The sequence below is a fragment of the Enoplosus armatus genome, chromosome 11 (genome assembly GCF_043641665.1).
Source record: "Enoplosus armatus isolate fEnoArm2 chromosome 11, fEnoArm2.hap1, whole genome shotgun sequence".
Taxonomy (NCBI): Eukaryota; Metazoa; Chordata; class Actinopteri; order Centrarchiformes; family Enoplosidae; genus Enoplosus; species Enoplosus armatus.
In genome coordinates this window covers 737,758-751,660 of record NC_092190.1, presented here as the reverse complement: position 1 = coordinate 751,660, position 13,903 = coordinate 737,758, and the positions used below count along the sequence as shown (strand labels likewise).

The window sequence follows — 13,903 nt, the reverse complement described above, 5'->3', positions numbered from 1 at the left end:
TGTTCCAGAATGTGGCCTCTGGAAGCAAACAGCCAGGGCTCATCGCTTCTCGGCCTTTTGGCTAAGATCAAGTGTAGTATCTGTTCTTATCAGTTTAATATCTGATATGTCCTCTATAAGGGGACAACATATTAAATGGATTTTTAGCACCGGGAGCTGAAAAAGGGGCTTGCCCCGTTCACTCCACGCATCGACCCGGTATTGCAGTGCCGCCGGGAACGGTGCACCCATCTCCTGCCTTGTGAAAAAGCAAATACCGACACAAACAGAGAGTCGGGGTCAAACCCTCTGCTGACTGCCTGACGTCCCTCGCCGAGCCTCATCTGGGCTCCCGCTCTCAAATGACTGTGTATCATCCGTGACCACTGGGGTGGGGGCAGAGCGCAGCTCAGCATCAACAGCCAGATGAAGCCACCCAAAAAAATGCAGCCAGATTCGCACTTTTGACTCGCAGACAGATAGGGAACATTGCCCTACTGCCACCGGTACGTACGGTTAAACGTGCCCTGCACTTTCGCTCCCCTCGTCACAGAGAGTCCGCAAGGGCCTGAGTGTTTGGGACACTTGGTAGCCTGTGTCCAAAAGCCAGGCCTTCATTTCTCCGCGATCCCATTGGATAGAGCCTGTGCTAATGTGGGGAGGGCTAGGGGAATGTGCGTGGCCTGGTATTTGGGACTCCACAAGCAGAGTGAGGCTTACCGTGAGGGTAGTGACCGGGGCGACTAGGCTCCTCGGCCGCTCTCCTGGAGAGGCCTGTACTTACTCGGGTTTCTCTTCATCACGTACAAGCCTTTCGCCTTTTACTAAAGACTTCCGTGGAGAGGAACACCAATGAGTTAAAACTATTTTTGGCAGGCTCTGCCGTGTGGCTGAGCCTCGTGCGTTTGTGAAAAGCAACAAGAAGCTGTCCTTAACAAGATTTAGGCTGCCACCTTGTCGGCTTGGGAGGAGGCGCTGAGAAGCAGCCATTGTTATGCGCGCTTGAAACGACTGCGCCAGGACAAGGGAGAGCTGTTCCAGAATGTGGCCTCTGGAAGCAAACAGCCAGGGCTCATCGCTTCTCGGCCTTTTGGCTAAGATCAAGTGTAGTATCTGTTCTTATCAGTTTAATATCTGATATGTCCTCTATAAGGGGACAACATATTAAATGGATTTTTAGCACCGGGAGCTGAAAAAGGGGCTTGCCCCGTTCACTCCACGCATCGACCCGGTATTGCAGTGCCGCCGGGAACGGTGCACCCATCTCCTGCCTTGTGAAAAAGCAAATACCGACACAAACAGAGAGTCGGGGTCAAACCCTCTGCTGACTGCCTGACGTCCCTCGCCGAGCCTCATCTGGGCTCCCGCTCTCAAATGACTGTGTATCATCCGTGACCACTGGGGTGGGGGCAGAGCGCAGCTCAGCATCAACAGCCAGATGAAGCCACCCAAAAAAATGCAGCCAGATTCGCACTTTTGACTCGCAGACAGATAGGGAACATTGCCCTACTGCCACCGGTACGTACGGTTAAACGTGCCCTGCACTTTCGCTCCCCTCGTCACAGAGAGTCCGCAAGGGCCTGAGTGTTTGGGACATTTGGTAGCCTGTGTCCAAAAGCCAGGCCTTCATTTCTCCGCGATCCCATTGGATAGAGCCTGTGCTAATGTGGGGAGGGCTAGGGGAATGTGCGTGGCCTGGTATTTGGGACTCCACAAGCAGAGTGAGGCTTACCGTGAGGGTAGTGACCGGGGCGACTAGGCTCCTCGGCCGCTCTCCTGGAGAGGCCTGTACTTACTCGGGTTTCTCTTCATCACGTACAAGCCTTTCGCCTTTTACTAAAGACTTCCGTGGAGAGGAACACCAATGAGTTAAAACTATTTTTGGCAGGCTCTGCCGTGTGGCTGAGCCTCGTGCGTTTGTGAAAAGCAACAAGAAGCTGTCCTTAACAAGATTTAGGCTGCCACCTTGTCGGCTTGGGAGGAGGCGCTGAGAAGCAGCCATTGTTATGCGCGCTTGAAACGACTGCGCCAGGACAAGGGAGAGCTGTTCCAGAATGTGGCCTCTGGAAGCAAACAGCCAGGGCTCATCGCTTCTCGGCCTTTTGGCTAAGATCAAGTGTAGTATCTGTTCTTATCAGTTTAATATCTGATATGTCCTCTATAAGGGGACAACATATTAAATGGATTTTTAGCACCGGGAGCTGAAAAAGGGGCTTGCCCCGTTCACTCCACGCATCGACCCGGTATTGCAGTGCCGCCGGGAACGGTGCACCCATCTCCTGCCTTGTGAAAAAGCAAATACCGACACAAACAGAGAGTCGGGGTCAAACCCTCTGCTGACTGCCTGACGTCCCTCGCCGAGCCTCATCTGGGCTCCCGCTCTCAAATGACTGTGTATCATCCGTGACCACTGGGGTGGGGGCAGAGCGCAGCTCAGCATCAACAGCCAGATGAAGCCACCCAAAAAAATGCAGCCAGATTCGCACTTTTGACTCGCAGACAGATAGGGAACATTGCCCTACTGCCACCGGTACGTACGGTTAAACGTGCCCTGCACTTTCGCTCCCCTCGTCACAGAGAGTCCGCAAGGGCCTGAGTGTTTGGGACATTTGGTAGCCTGTGTCCAAAAGCCAGGCCTTCATTTCTCCGCGATCCCATTGGATAGAGCCTGTGCTAATGTGGGGAGGGCTAGGGGAATGTGCGTGGCCTGGTATTTGGGACTCCACAAGCAGAGTGAGGCTTACCGTGAGGGTAGTGACCGGGGCGACTAGGCTCCTCGGCCGCTCTCCTGGAGAGGCCTGTACTTACTCGGGTTTCTCTTCATCACGTACAAGCCTTTCGCCTTTTACTAAAGACTTCCGTGGAGAGGAACACCAATGAGTTAAAACTATTTTTGGCAGGCTCTGCCGTGTGGCTGAGCCTCGTGCGTTTGTGAAAAGCAACAAGAAGCTGTCCTTAACAAGATTTAGGCTGCCACCTTGTCGGCTTGGGAGGAGGCGCTGAGAAGCAGCCATTGTTATGCGCGCTTGAAACGACTGCGCCAGGACAAGGGAGAGCTGTTCCAGAATGTGGCCTCTGGAAGCAAACAGCCAGGGCTCATCGCTTCTCGGCCTTTTGGCTAAGATCAAGTGTAGTATCTGTTCTTATCAGTTTAATATCTGATATGTCCTCTATAAGGGGACAACATATTAAATGGATTTTTAGCACCGGGAGCTGAAAAAGGGGCTTGCCCCGTTCACTCCACGCATCGACCCGGTATTGCAGTGCCGCCGGGAACGGTGCACCCATCTCCTGCCTTGTGAAAAAGCAAATACCGACACAAACAGAGAGTCGGGGTCAAACCCTCTGCTGACTGCCTGACGTCCCTCGCCGAGCCTCATCTGGGCTCCCGCTCTCAAATGACTGTGTATCATCCGTGACCACTGGGGTGGGGGCAGAGCGCAGCTCAGCATCAACAGCCAGATGAAGCCACCCAAAAAAATGCAGCCAGATTCGCACTTTTGACTCGCAGACAGATAGGGAACATTGCCCTACTGCCACCGGTACGTACGGTTAAACGTGCCCTGCACTTTCGCTCCCCTCGTCACAGAGAGTCCGCAAGGGCCTGAGTGTTTGGGACACTTGGTAGCCTGTGTCCAAAAGCCAGGCCTTCATTTCTCCGCGATCCCATTGGATAGAGCCTGTGCTAATGTGGGGAGGGCTAGGGGAATGTGCGTGGCCTGGTATTTGGGACTCCACAAGCAGAGTGAGGCTTACCGTGAGGGTAGTGACCGGGGCGACTAGGCTCCTCGGCCGCTCTCCTGGAGAGGCCTGTACTTACTCGGGTTTCTCTTCATCACGTACAAGCCTTTCGCCTTTTACTAAAGACTTCCGTGGAGAGGAACACCAATGAGTTAAAACTATTTTTGGCAGGCTCTGCCGTGTGGCTGAGCCTCGTGCGTTTGTGAAAAGCAACAAGAAGCTGTCCTTAACAAGATTTAGGCTGCCACCTTGTCGGCTTGGGAGGAGGCGCTGAGAAGCAGCCATTGTTATGCGCGCTTGAAACGACTGCGCCAGGACAAGGGAGAGCTGTTCCAGAATGTGGCCTCTGGAAGCAAACAGCCAGGGCTCATCGCTTCTCGGCCTTTTGGCTAAGATCAAGTGTAGTATCTGTTCTTATCAGTTTAATATCTGATATGTCCTCTATAAGGGGACAACATATTAAATGGATTTTTAGCACCGGGAGCTGAAAAAGGGGCTTGCCCCGTTCACTCCACGCATCGACCCGGTATTGCAGTGCCGCCGGGAACGGTGCACCCATCTCCTGCCTTGTGAAAAAGCAAATACCGACACAAACAGAGAGTCGGGGTCAAACCCTCTGCTGACTGCCTGACGTCCCTCGCCGAGCCTCATCTGGGCTCCCGCTCTCAAATGACTGTGTATCATCCGTGACCACTGGGGTGGGGGCAGAGCGCAGCTCAGCATCAACAGCCAGATGAAGCCACCCAAAAAAATGCAGCCAGATTCGCACTTTTGACTCGCAGACAGATAGGGAACATTGCCCTACTGCCACCGGTACGTACGGTTAAACGTGCCCTGCACTTTCGCTCCCCTCGTCACAGAGAGTCCGCAAGGGCCTGAGTGTTTGGGACATTTGGTAGCCTGTGTCCAAAAGCCAGGCCTTCATTTCTCCGCGATCCCATTGGATAGAGCCTGTGCTAATGTGGGGAGGGCTAGGGGAATGTGCGTGGCCTGGTATTTGGGACTCCACAAGCAGAGTGAGGCTTACCGTGAGGGTAGTGACCGGGGCGACTAGGCTCCTCGGCCGCTCTCCTGGAGAGGCCTGTACTTACTCGGGTTTCTCTTCATCACGTACAAGCCTTTCGCCTTTTACTAAAGACTTCCGTGGAGAGGAACACCAATGAGTTAAAACTATTTTTGGCAGGCTCTGCCGTGTGGCTGAGCCTCGTGCGTTTGTGAAAAGCAACAAGAAGCTGTCCTTAACAAGATTTAGGCTGCCACCTTGTCGGCTTGGGAGGAGGCGCTGAGAAGCAGCCATTGTTATGCGCGCTTGAAACGACTGCGCCAGGACAAGGGAGAGCTGTTCCAGAATGTGGCCTCTGGAAGCAAACAGCCAGGGCTCATCGCTTCTCGGCCTTTTGGCTAAGATCAAGTGTAGTATCTGTTCTTATCAGTTTAATATCTGATATGTCCTCTATAAGGGGACAACATATTAAATGGATTTTTAGCACCGGGAGCTGAAAAAGGGGCTTGCCCCGTTCACTCCACGCATCGACCCGGTATTGCAGTGCCGCCGGGAACGGTGCACCCATCTCCTGCCTTGTGAAAAAGCAAATACCGACACAAACAGAGAGTCGGGGTCAAACCCTCTGCTGACTGCCTGACGTCCCTCGCCGAGCCTCATCTGGGCTCCCGCTCTCAAATGACTGTGTATCATCCGTGACCACTGGGGTGGGGGCAGAGCGCAGCTCAGCATCAACAGCCAGATGAAGCCACCCAAAAAAATGCAGCCAGATTCGCACTTTTGACTCGCAGACAGATAGGGAACATTGCCCTACTGCCACCGGTACGTACGGTTAAACGTGCCCTGCACTTTCGCTCCCCTCGTCACAGAGAGTCCGCAAGGGCCTGAGTGTTTGGGACACTTGGTAGCCTGTGTCCAAAAGCCAGGCCTTCATTTCTCCGCGATCCCATTGGATAGAGCCTGTGCTAATGTGGGGAGGGCTAGGGGAATGTGCGTGGCCTGGTATTTGGGACTCCACAAGCAGAGTGAGGCTTACCGTGAGGGTAGTGACCGGGGCGACTAGGCTCCTCGGCCGCTCTCCTGGAGAGGCCTGTACTTACTCGGGTTTCTCTTCATCACGTACAAGCCTTTCGCCTTTTACTAAAGACTTCCGTGGAGAGGAACACCAATGAGTTAAAACTATTTTTGGCAGGCTCTGCCGTGTGGCTGAGCCTCGTGCGTTTGTGAAAAGCAACAAGAAGCTGTCCTTAACAAGATTTAGGCTGCCACCTTGTCGGCTTGGGAGGAGGCGCTGAGAAGCAGCCATTGTTATGCGCGCTTGAAACGACTGCGCCAGGACAAGGGAGAGCTGTTCCAGAATGTGGCCTCTGGAAGCAAACAGCCAGGGCTCATCGCTTCTCGGCCTTTTGGCTAAGATCAAGTGTAGTATCTGTTCTTATCAGTTTAATATCTGATATGTCCTCTATAAGGGGACAACATATTAAATGGATTTTTAGCACCGGGAGCTGAAAAAGGGGCTTGCCCCGTTCACTCCACGCATCGACCCGGTATTGCAGTGCCGCCGGGAACGGTGCACCCATCTCCTGCCTTGTGAAAAAGCAAATACCGACACAAACAGAGAGTCGGGGTCAAACCCTCTGCTGACTGCCTGACGTCCCTCGCCGAGCCTCATCTGGGCTCCCGCTCTCAAATGACTGTGTATCATCCGTGACCACTGGGGTGGGGGCAGAGCGCAGCTCAGCATCAACAGCCAGATGAAGCCACCCAAAAAAATGCAGCCAGATTCGCACTTTTGACTCGCAGACAGATAGGGAACATTGCCCTACTGCCACCGGTACGTACGGTTAAACGTGCCCTGCACTTTCGCTCCCCTCGTCACAGAGAGTCCGCAAGGGCCTGAGTGTTTGGGACATTTGATAGCCTGTGTCCAAAAGCCAGGCCTTCATTTCTCCGCGATCCCATTGGATAGAGCCTGTGCTAATGTGGGGAGGGCTAGGGGAATGTGCGTGGCCTGGTATTTGGGACTCCACAAGCAGAGTGAGGCTTACCGTGAGGGTAGTGACCGGGGCGACTAGGCTCCTCGGCCGCTCTCCTGGAGAGGCCTGTACTTACTCGGGTTTCTCTTCATCACGTACAAGCCTTTCGCCTTTTACTAAAGACTTCCGTGGAGAGGAACACCAATGAGTTAAAACTATTTTTGGCAGGCTCTGCCGTGTGGCTGAGCCTCGTGCGTTTGTGAAAAGCAACAAGAAGCTGTCCTTAACAAGATTTAGGCTGCCACCTTGTCGGCTTGGGAGGAGGCGCTGAGAAGCAGCCATTGTTATGCGCGCTTGAAACGACTGCGCCAGGACAAGGGAGAGCTGTTCCAGAATGTGGCCTCTGGAAGCAAACAGCCAGGGCTCATCGCTTCTCGGCCTTTTGGCTAAGATCAAGTGTAGTATCTGTTCTTATCACGAGTTAGAGCCCAGACTGTTTTATCCTTTCTTAATTCTTTTAAGTCAGATGTGTTTTTAATACAGGAATGTGGCCTGCCATTTTTAAACCACTACAGAGAGTGGGAGGAGCTATGGCCACAAACATCGATGTGGAGCGGATCAAATGCAAACAGAAATGACGGAGTGGCCATTTTAATCAAAAACCCCCTGGTTTTGGTGAAGGGCAGCACTGTGGTGAGAGATGGTCGGGCACTTTTAGCACACCTGACTTTTATGGGAAAAGATTTTAACGTCTTAAATATTTATGGCTTTAACGACAGAAATGACAGGTATGATCTTTTAGAAGACTTGCAGTTCCACATGCTAGGTAGGGCACCTTTAGTTGTAGGGGGAGATTTTAATTGTATTTTAAGCAGGAATGATAGGAAGAGAGCAGGTGAAGATTTTAAAGTGGACAAAACCTCAGTTTTATTTCAGGGCATATGCAGGGATTTTAAACTTCTGGACTGTTTTAAAACCATGCATCCCAGAGAAGAGGGCTTCACCTGGTTTAGTGGTGATGGCACCCGAGCCTCTCGCATTGATTACATTTTATCACGTGATTGCCCACCAACTGATGCTAGATTGACACCTGTTTTCTTTTCAGACCACGCAATGCTCTCCTGCACTCTCTCACTCTCTTCGGGTGTGACATCAGGAAGCGGTCTGTGGAAGCTCAACTGCTCCCTTTTAGAAGATAGGGAGTTAGGTAGACAGTATAGAGAGCAGTACCAAGAGTGGCAGACCCTTCAAGACTTCTACGATACACGTGCACACTGGTGGGAAATGGTGAAAGCAAGGACCCAGACTTTCTTTAGACAGGCAGGCAAGAAAAAAAAAGACAGGGACAACAGACGCATGTTGGGACTGCAGAAACGACTCCAGCGGTATTTTAAACTAAACCAACAGGGGATGGATTTTAATGAAGAAATCAAACAAATTAAAACCGAGATGTCAGCCTCAGCAGAAATTAAAAGCAAGGGTGTCATTTTGAGAAGCAAGGAGAGGGAAATAGAGGAAGGAGAGAAGTGCACAAGATATTTTTTTAAGAAAATTATGAATAAAGGGGGGAGTATTTTTAGACTAAGAAAAGAAAATGGGTGCATAGCTGACACCACAGAGGAAATCATAGAAACTGTCGGACATTTTTATAGAGAACTATACAAAGAAAAACACGTTAAGTGGGACACCATGACTGAAGTCTTAGAAGTTATTGACCAAGCAGTAAATGACAGTGAGCTTTTAACCCAAGATTTTAACATTCTCGAGTTAAATAAATGTCTCAAGTCTTTTAAGGCAGGTAAGTCTCCAGGAGAAGATGGGCTCCCTCTGGAATTTTATGTGACGTTCTGGGACATTTTAGCACCTGACTTGCTTGCTGTTTTTATGGATTTTGAAAAACTTGACCGACTTCCTGACAGTTTTAGAGTAGGGATAGTGACTCTCCTTCACAAAGACAAAGACAAGACAGATTTGAAGAACTGGAGACCCATTACACTTTTAAATTTTGATTGTAAACTTTTTAGTAAGGTTTTAGCATCCCGCATGTCTTTGTTTTTAGAAGACCTGATTCACCCTGATCAAGCCTGTGCTGTCCCGGGGAGGAAGATCACCGACAGCCTCGTACTGATCCGAGACACCATCTGTTATGCGAGAGACAGAAACATCCGGCTAGTTGTCCTAAATTTAGATTTTGAGAAAGCCTTTGATCGGATCTCGCACCAGTACCTTTTCCAGGTGCTGCAAAAAATGGGGTTTCCAAGAAGGTTTATAGCCTGGGTGAGAATGCTGTACCAGGGCATTACCAGCAAATTCACTGTTAACGGGCATCTTACAGAAGCAGTGGATATAAACTGCGGTGTCCGTCAGGGTTGTCCGTTATCTGCCCTCCTCTATGTTCTCTGCATAGAACCACTGGCACAGATCTTGAGAAGGGACCAACAAATCAATGGGGTTGGAGCCCCAGGGAGCGGGGGACTGGAGACAAAGTGTTTTTTATACATGGACGACGTGAACATTTTATGCACTGACCTTTTATCTGTCAACAGGACGCTGGACTTGACTGACTGGTTTGGACGGGCCTCTGGGTCAAAACTCAACAGAGGCAAGACCCAAGCCCACTTTTATGGACCGTGGACAGCGACTGAGATGACAGGACTCCCCCTGACTGTGACCCAGACAGACCAAAAGATACTTGGGATCAAATTTGATAGGGAGGGGGGAGGGAAAACAAATTGGCCAGACATTGTAGGGAAAGTCAGGCAGAGACTAGGGTACTGGAGACTTAGAAGACTGACAATGGAAGGAAAGGTTTTAATCATCAAAGCTGTGATTTTACCTTTGCTTTTACTCATCAGTTCTGTTTTTTTCCCACCTAGAAGAGTGCTTTTAGACTTGGAAAGAGCCATATTTTATTTCCTGTGGGGCTCCAAGTGGGAACGTCTGAGGAGATATGTGATGAAGAAGCCGAAGGAGAAAGGAGGAAAAGGAGTCCCGGACCTGTACTTGTTTTTAGGGAGCAGATACACAGCACTACACATCACAACCGCCACAGCCCCATCCAGAAACCCCAAAACAACAGCAATGACACGGTTCTGGATGGGGTCCTACCTCAGACGATTAAAAATTTTACCCAATGATCTTAAAGTACCTGTGTCTTTTAACCTGCCACCAACCTACGCTTTTATCCAGACATTTTTAAGGCATTTTAACCTTGAGCAGGAGGAGTTGAAAGTTTTAACCAACCACCGTTCTGTCATTTCTGTTGTGCAGGAGCAGGAACCAGTGAGTCCAGTGCGCGGGCTCGCATTGGGCGAGCCTTCAGCAGTGTGGCGCAACGTGAACCATTCCGCTCTTCCAAACAGACTCCGGGACCTGTCATGGATGGTGGCTCACGAGATCCTCCCAGTCAGGTCCGTAATGCACTCCCGGGGCTTGTCCACACATTCAACTTGTCCCCGACCAGGTTGTGGCGCGCCCGAGTCGGTGAGGCATTTGCTCTGGGAGTGCAGCGCTGCCGTAGAACAGTGGGCAACGGCCGGCTCCTTGCAATTCCCGTACTTGCCAGCAAGGGAGGTCCTTACAGCACAGCTGGTGCTGTATGGGGTGGGCCAAAAACAATTGCCAGCATGCGACTTCCCCAAGCAGTGGCTTACCCTAGCCGCCATAAAAGACGCCATATGGACCTCCAGAAACTTGCTGGCAAGGAAGCACATGCAGATCCCCCCCGTGGCTGCGATCCGGATGGCCGCAGCGACGGTCCAAGCAGCCGAAGCTGCAGGCGGCAGGCCAAGGACACAGCCACAAAGAAGAATCGCATTTGTGCCCATTCGGACGAAGGAGCCGGAGCCACACAAAAGAAGTTCAAAGCAGCAGCGGCCTGACTCTCCGGGTGAGGCAGGTGGGAAGGAGCAACAGGGCGAGGGTCTCCTCTGAGCACCAAGAAAGGATTCCGAGAGACCAAATCTGTTTGGGAGAGGGGAATGACTTATCCTTGGTAGGGAATCACTATGCTCCTGCACAGCAATGGAGTTGGAAGGGAGGATTTTTACCGAAGCACTCCCCATTTGTTTTTGTTTTTTTTGTTTTTTTTAAAGACATTTTAAAATGGACACTCAAAACACACAGACATGCACAAAATGTATAATTTTTAACTTGTGAGAAATCTCATCTGTAATACCTCTGACGACAGTGTTTTGAATATTTAAATATGGTCTTACCTGTTGCACCATTGTATTGATTGATTTCTTGTATTTTAAAAGGTAATTTGTATGTCTTAACTCTGGGTTTTATGTGAAATTACTATGAAATGAGTGTCAATAAATCTTTTCGAAAGAAAGAAAAAAAATCTGTTCTTATCAGTTTAATATCTGATATGTCCTCTATAAGGGGACAACATATTAAATGGATTTTTAGCACCGGGAGCTGAAAAAGGGGCTTGCCCCGTTCACTCCACGCATCGACCCGGTATTGCAGTGCCGCCGGGAACGGTGCACCCATCTCCTGCCTTGTGAAAAAGCAAATACCGACACAAACAGAGAGTCGGGGTCAAACCCTCTGCTGACTGCCTGACGTCCCTCGCCGAGCCTCATCTGGGCTCCCGCTCTCAAATGACTGTGTATCATCCGTGACCACTGGGGTGGGGGCAGAGCGCAGCTCAGCATCAACAGCCAGATGAAGCCACCCAAAAAAATGCAGCCAGATTCGCACTTTTGACTCGCAGACAGATAGGGAACATTGCCCTACTGCCACCGGTACGTACGGTTAAACGTGCCCTGCACTTTCGCTCCCCTCGTCACAGAGAGTCCGCAAGGGCCTGAGTGTTTGGGACATTTGGTAGCCTGTGTCCAAAAGCCAGGCCTTCATTTCTCCGCGATCCCATTGGATAGAGCCTGTGCTAATGTGGGGAGGGCTAGGGGAATGTGCGTGGCCTGGTATTTGGGACTCCACAAGCAGAGTGAGGCTTACCGTGAGGGTAGTGACCGGGGCGACTAGGCTCCTCGGCCGCTCTCCTGGAGAGGCCTGTACTTACTCGGGTTTCTCTTCATCACGTACAAGCCTTTCGCCTTTTACTAAAGACTTCCGTGGAGAGGAACACCAATGAGTTAAAACTATTTTTGGCAGGCTCTGCCGTGTGGCTGAGCCTCGTGCGTTTGTGAAAAGCAACAAGAAGCTGTCCTTAACAAGATTTAGGCTGCCACCTTGTCGGCTTGGGAGGAGGCGCTGAGAAGCAGCCATTGTTATGCGCGCTTGAAACGACTGCGCCAGGACAAGGGAGAGCTGTTCCAGAATGTGGCCTCTGGAAGCAAACAGCCAGGGCTCATCGCTTCTCGGCCTTTTGGCTAAGATCAAGTGTAGTATCTGTTCTTATCAGTTTAATATCTGATATGTCCTCTATAAGGGGACAACATATTAAATGGATTTTTAGCACCGGGAGCTGAAAAAGGGGCTTGCCCCGTTCACTCCACGCATCGACCCGGTATTGCAGTGCCGCCGGGAACGGTGCACCCATCTCCTGCCTTGTGAAAAAGCAAATACCGACACAAACAGAGAGTCGGGGTCAAACCCTCTGCTGACTGCCTGACGTCCCTCGCCGAGCCTCATCTGGGCTCCCGCTCTCAAATGACTGTGTATCATCCGTGACCACTGGGGTGGGGGCAGAGGGCAGCTCAGCATCAACAGCCAGATGAAGCCACCCAAAAAAATGCAGCCAGATTCGCACTTTTGACTCGCAGACAGATAGGGAACATTGCCCTAATGCCAACCGGTACGTACGGTTAAACGTGCCCTGCACTTTCGCTCCCCTCGTCACAGAGAGTCCGCAAGGGCCTGAGTGTTTGGGACATTTGGTAGCCTGTGTCCAAAAGCCAGGCCTTCATTTCTCCGCGATCCCATTGGATAGAGCCTGTGCTAATGTGGGGAGGGCTAGGGGAATGTGCGTGGCCTGGTATTTGGGACTCCACAAGCAGAGTGAGGCTTACCGTGAGGGTAGTGACCGGGGCGACTAGGCTCCTCGGCCGCTCTCCTGGAGAGGCCTGTACTTACTCGGGTTTCTCTTCATCACGTACAAGCCTTTCGCCTTTTACTAAAGACTTCCGTGGAGAGGAACACCAATGAGTTAAAACTATTTTTGGCAGGCTCTGCCGTGTGGCTGAGCCTCGTGCGTTTGTGAAAAGCAACAAGAAGCTGTCCTTAACAAGATTTAGGCTGCCACCTTGTCGGCTTGGGAGGAGGCGCTGAGAAGCAGCCATTGTTATGCGCGCTTGAAACGACTGCGCCAGGACAAGGGAGAGCTGTTCCAGAATGTGGCCTCTGGAAGCAAACAGCCAGGGCTCATCGCTTCTCGGCCTTTTGGCTAAGATCAAGTGTAGTATCTGTTCTTATCAGTTTAATATCTGATATGTCCTCTATAAGGGGACAACATATTAAATGGATTTTTAGCACCGGGAGCTGAAAAAGGGGCTTGCCCCGTTCACTCCACGCATCGACCCGGTATTGTAGTGCCGCCGGGAACGGTGCACCCATCTCCTGCCTTGTGAAAAAGCAAATACCGACACAAACAGAGAGTCGGGGTCAAACCCTCTGCTGACTGCCTGACGTCCCTCGCCGAGCCTCATCTGGGCTCCCGCTCTCAAATGACTGTGTATCATCCGTGACCACTGGGGTGGGGGCAGAGCGCAGCTCAGCATCAACAGCCAGATGAAGCCACCCAAAAAAATGCAGCCAGATTCGCACTTTTGACTCGCAGACAGATAGGGAACATTGCCCTACTGCCACCGGTACGTACGGTTAAACGTAAACGATACTACACTTGATCGTTCTTATCAGATACTACACACTACCGCTTCTCGGCCTTTTGGCTAAGACTGCGATCGCTTCCTGTTGGTGGTAAAAACTTTTGCCTGTTTGTGGCATTGTGTTTTACTTCCCATTCTCGGGAGGACATTCACCTTATTCCTTGTGGAGAAAATTTCAACTCTATTGTAGTTGTAAATCCTACACCTAAAGGAATTCATTGGCACAGAGTACTGCTTACCTCTACTCTGTTGATTTAACATCTTGTCCAGGCTAAACAAGAAAAGGTAAGTTCGTTTTAATCATTTGCTGGTTTTAACATATTTATTGATCTTAGTCCTATTTATATCGTCTTTGTTTCTTTTTGTTTTGTTTTTTTTTAGACAATTCTTAAGTGTTTTAGTCCTTCTTT

General features: G+C 50.7%; 1 protein-coding gene, 18 non-coding genes and 2 pseudogenes across 19 annotated transcripts in view; all 21 read left to right on the top strand.

Moving 5' to 3' along the window:
• The window catches only part of LOC139292570 (uncharacterized), a 53,317-nt gene that overhangs the window by 38,021 nt on the left and 1,393 nt on the right, over positions 1-13,903 (top strand). Inside the window, 2 exon segments of the mRNA XM_070914932.1 lie at positions 7,162-10,560; positions 10,562-10,597. Of these exon segments, the coding sequence (XP_070771033.1) occupies positions 7,162-10,560; positions 10,562-10,597 (3,435 nt within the window).
• Positions 42-232, top strand: LOC139293784 (U2 spliceosomal RNA). The gene has a single exon (XR_011598367.1). It is a non-coding gene; the product is annotated as a U2 spliceosomal RNA (small nuclear RNA).
• LOC139293191 (U5 spliceosomal RNA) lies at positions 760-876 on the top strand. The gene has a single exon (XR_011597812.1). It is a non-coding gene; the product is annotated as a U5 spliceosomal RNA (small nuclear RNA).
• On the top strand, positions 1,054-1,244 carry LOC139293783 (U2 spliceosomal RNA). The gene has a single exon (XR_011598366.1). It is a non-coding gene; the product is annotated as a U2 spliceosomal RNA (small nuclear RNA).
• LOC139293189 (U5 spliceosomal RNA) lies at positions 1,772-1,888 on the top strand. Its single transcript, XR_011597810.1, has one exon. It is a non-coding gene; the product is annotated as a U5 spliceosomal RNA (small nuclear RNA).
• Positions 2,066-2,256, top strand: LOC139293782 (U2 spliceosomal RNA). Its single transcript, XR_011598365.1, has one exon. It is a non-coding gene; the product is annotated as a U2 spliceosomal RNA (small nuclear RNA).
• On the top strand, positions 2,784-2,900 carry LOC139293188 (U5 spliceosomal RNA). The gene has a single exon (XR_011597809.1). It is a non-coding gene; the product is annotated as a U5 spliceosomal RNA (small nuclear RNA).
• LOC139293781 (U2 spliceosomal RNA) lies at positions 3,078-3,268 on the top strand. The gene has a single exon (XR_011598364.1). It is a non-coding gene; the product is annotated as a U2 spliceosomal RNA (small nuclear RNA).
• Positions 3,796-3,912, top strand: LOC139293187 (U5 spliceosomal RNA). The gene has a single exon (XR_011597808.1). It is a non-coding gene; the product is annotated as a U5 spliceosomal RNA (small nuclear RNA).
• On the top strand, positions 4,090-4,280 carry LOC139293780 (U2 spliceosomal RNA). Its single transcript, XR_011598363.1, has one exon. It is a non-coding gene; the product is annotated as a U2 spliceosomal RNA (small nuclear RNA).
• Positions 4,808-4,924, top strand: LOC139293186 (U5 spliceosomal RNA). Its single transcript, XR_011597807.1, has one exon. It is a non-coding gene; the product is annotated as a U5 spliceosomal RNA (small nuclear RNA).
• LOC139293779 (U2 spliceosomal RNA) lies at positions 5,102-5,292 on the top strand. The gene has a single exon (XR_011598362.1). It is a non-coding gene; the product is annotated as a U2 spliceosomal RNA (small nuclear RNA).
• LOC139293185 (U5 spliceosomal RNA) lies at positions 5,820-5,936 on the top strand. The gene has a single exon (XR_011597806.1). It is a non-coding gene; the product is annotated as a U5 spliceosomal RNA (small nuclear RNA).
• On the top strand, positions 6,114-6,304 carry LOC139293778 (U2 spliceosomal RNA). The gene has a single exon (XR_011598361.1). It is a non-coding gene; the product is annotated as a U2 spliceosomal RNA (small nuclear RNA).
• Positions 6,832-6,948, top strand: LOC139293184 (U5 spliceosomal RNA). Its single transcript, XR_011597805.1, has one exon. It is a non-coding gene; the product is annotated as a U5 spliceosomal RNA (small nuclear RNA).
• On the top strand, positions 7,126-7,289 carry LOC139293080 (U2 spliceosomal RNA; annotated as a pseudogene).
• On the top strand, positions 11,018-11,197 carry LOC139293070 (U2 spliceosomal RNA; annotated as a pseudogene).
• LOC139293183 (U5 spliceosomal RNA) lies at positions 11,725-11,841 on the top strand. The gene has a single exon (XR_011597804.1). It is a non-coding gene; the product is annotated as a U5 spliceosomal RNA (small nuclear RNA).
• LOC139293777 (U2 spliceosomal RNA) lies at positions 12,019-12,209 on the top strand. The gene has a single exon (XR_011598360.1). It is a non-coding gene; the product is annotated as a U2 spliceosomal RNA (small nuclear RNA).
• On the top strand, positions 12,738-12,854 carry LOC139293182 (U5 spliceosomal RNA). Its single transcript, XR_011597803.1, has one exon. It is a non-coding gene; the product is annotated as a U5 spliceosomal RNA (small nuclear RNA).
• Positions 13,032-13,222, top strand: LOC139293038 (U2 spliceosomal RNA). The gene has a single exon (XR_011597702.1). It is a non-coding gene; the product is annotated as a U2 spliceosomal RNA (small nuclear RNA).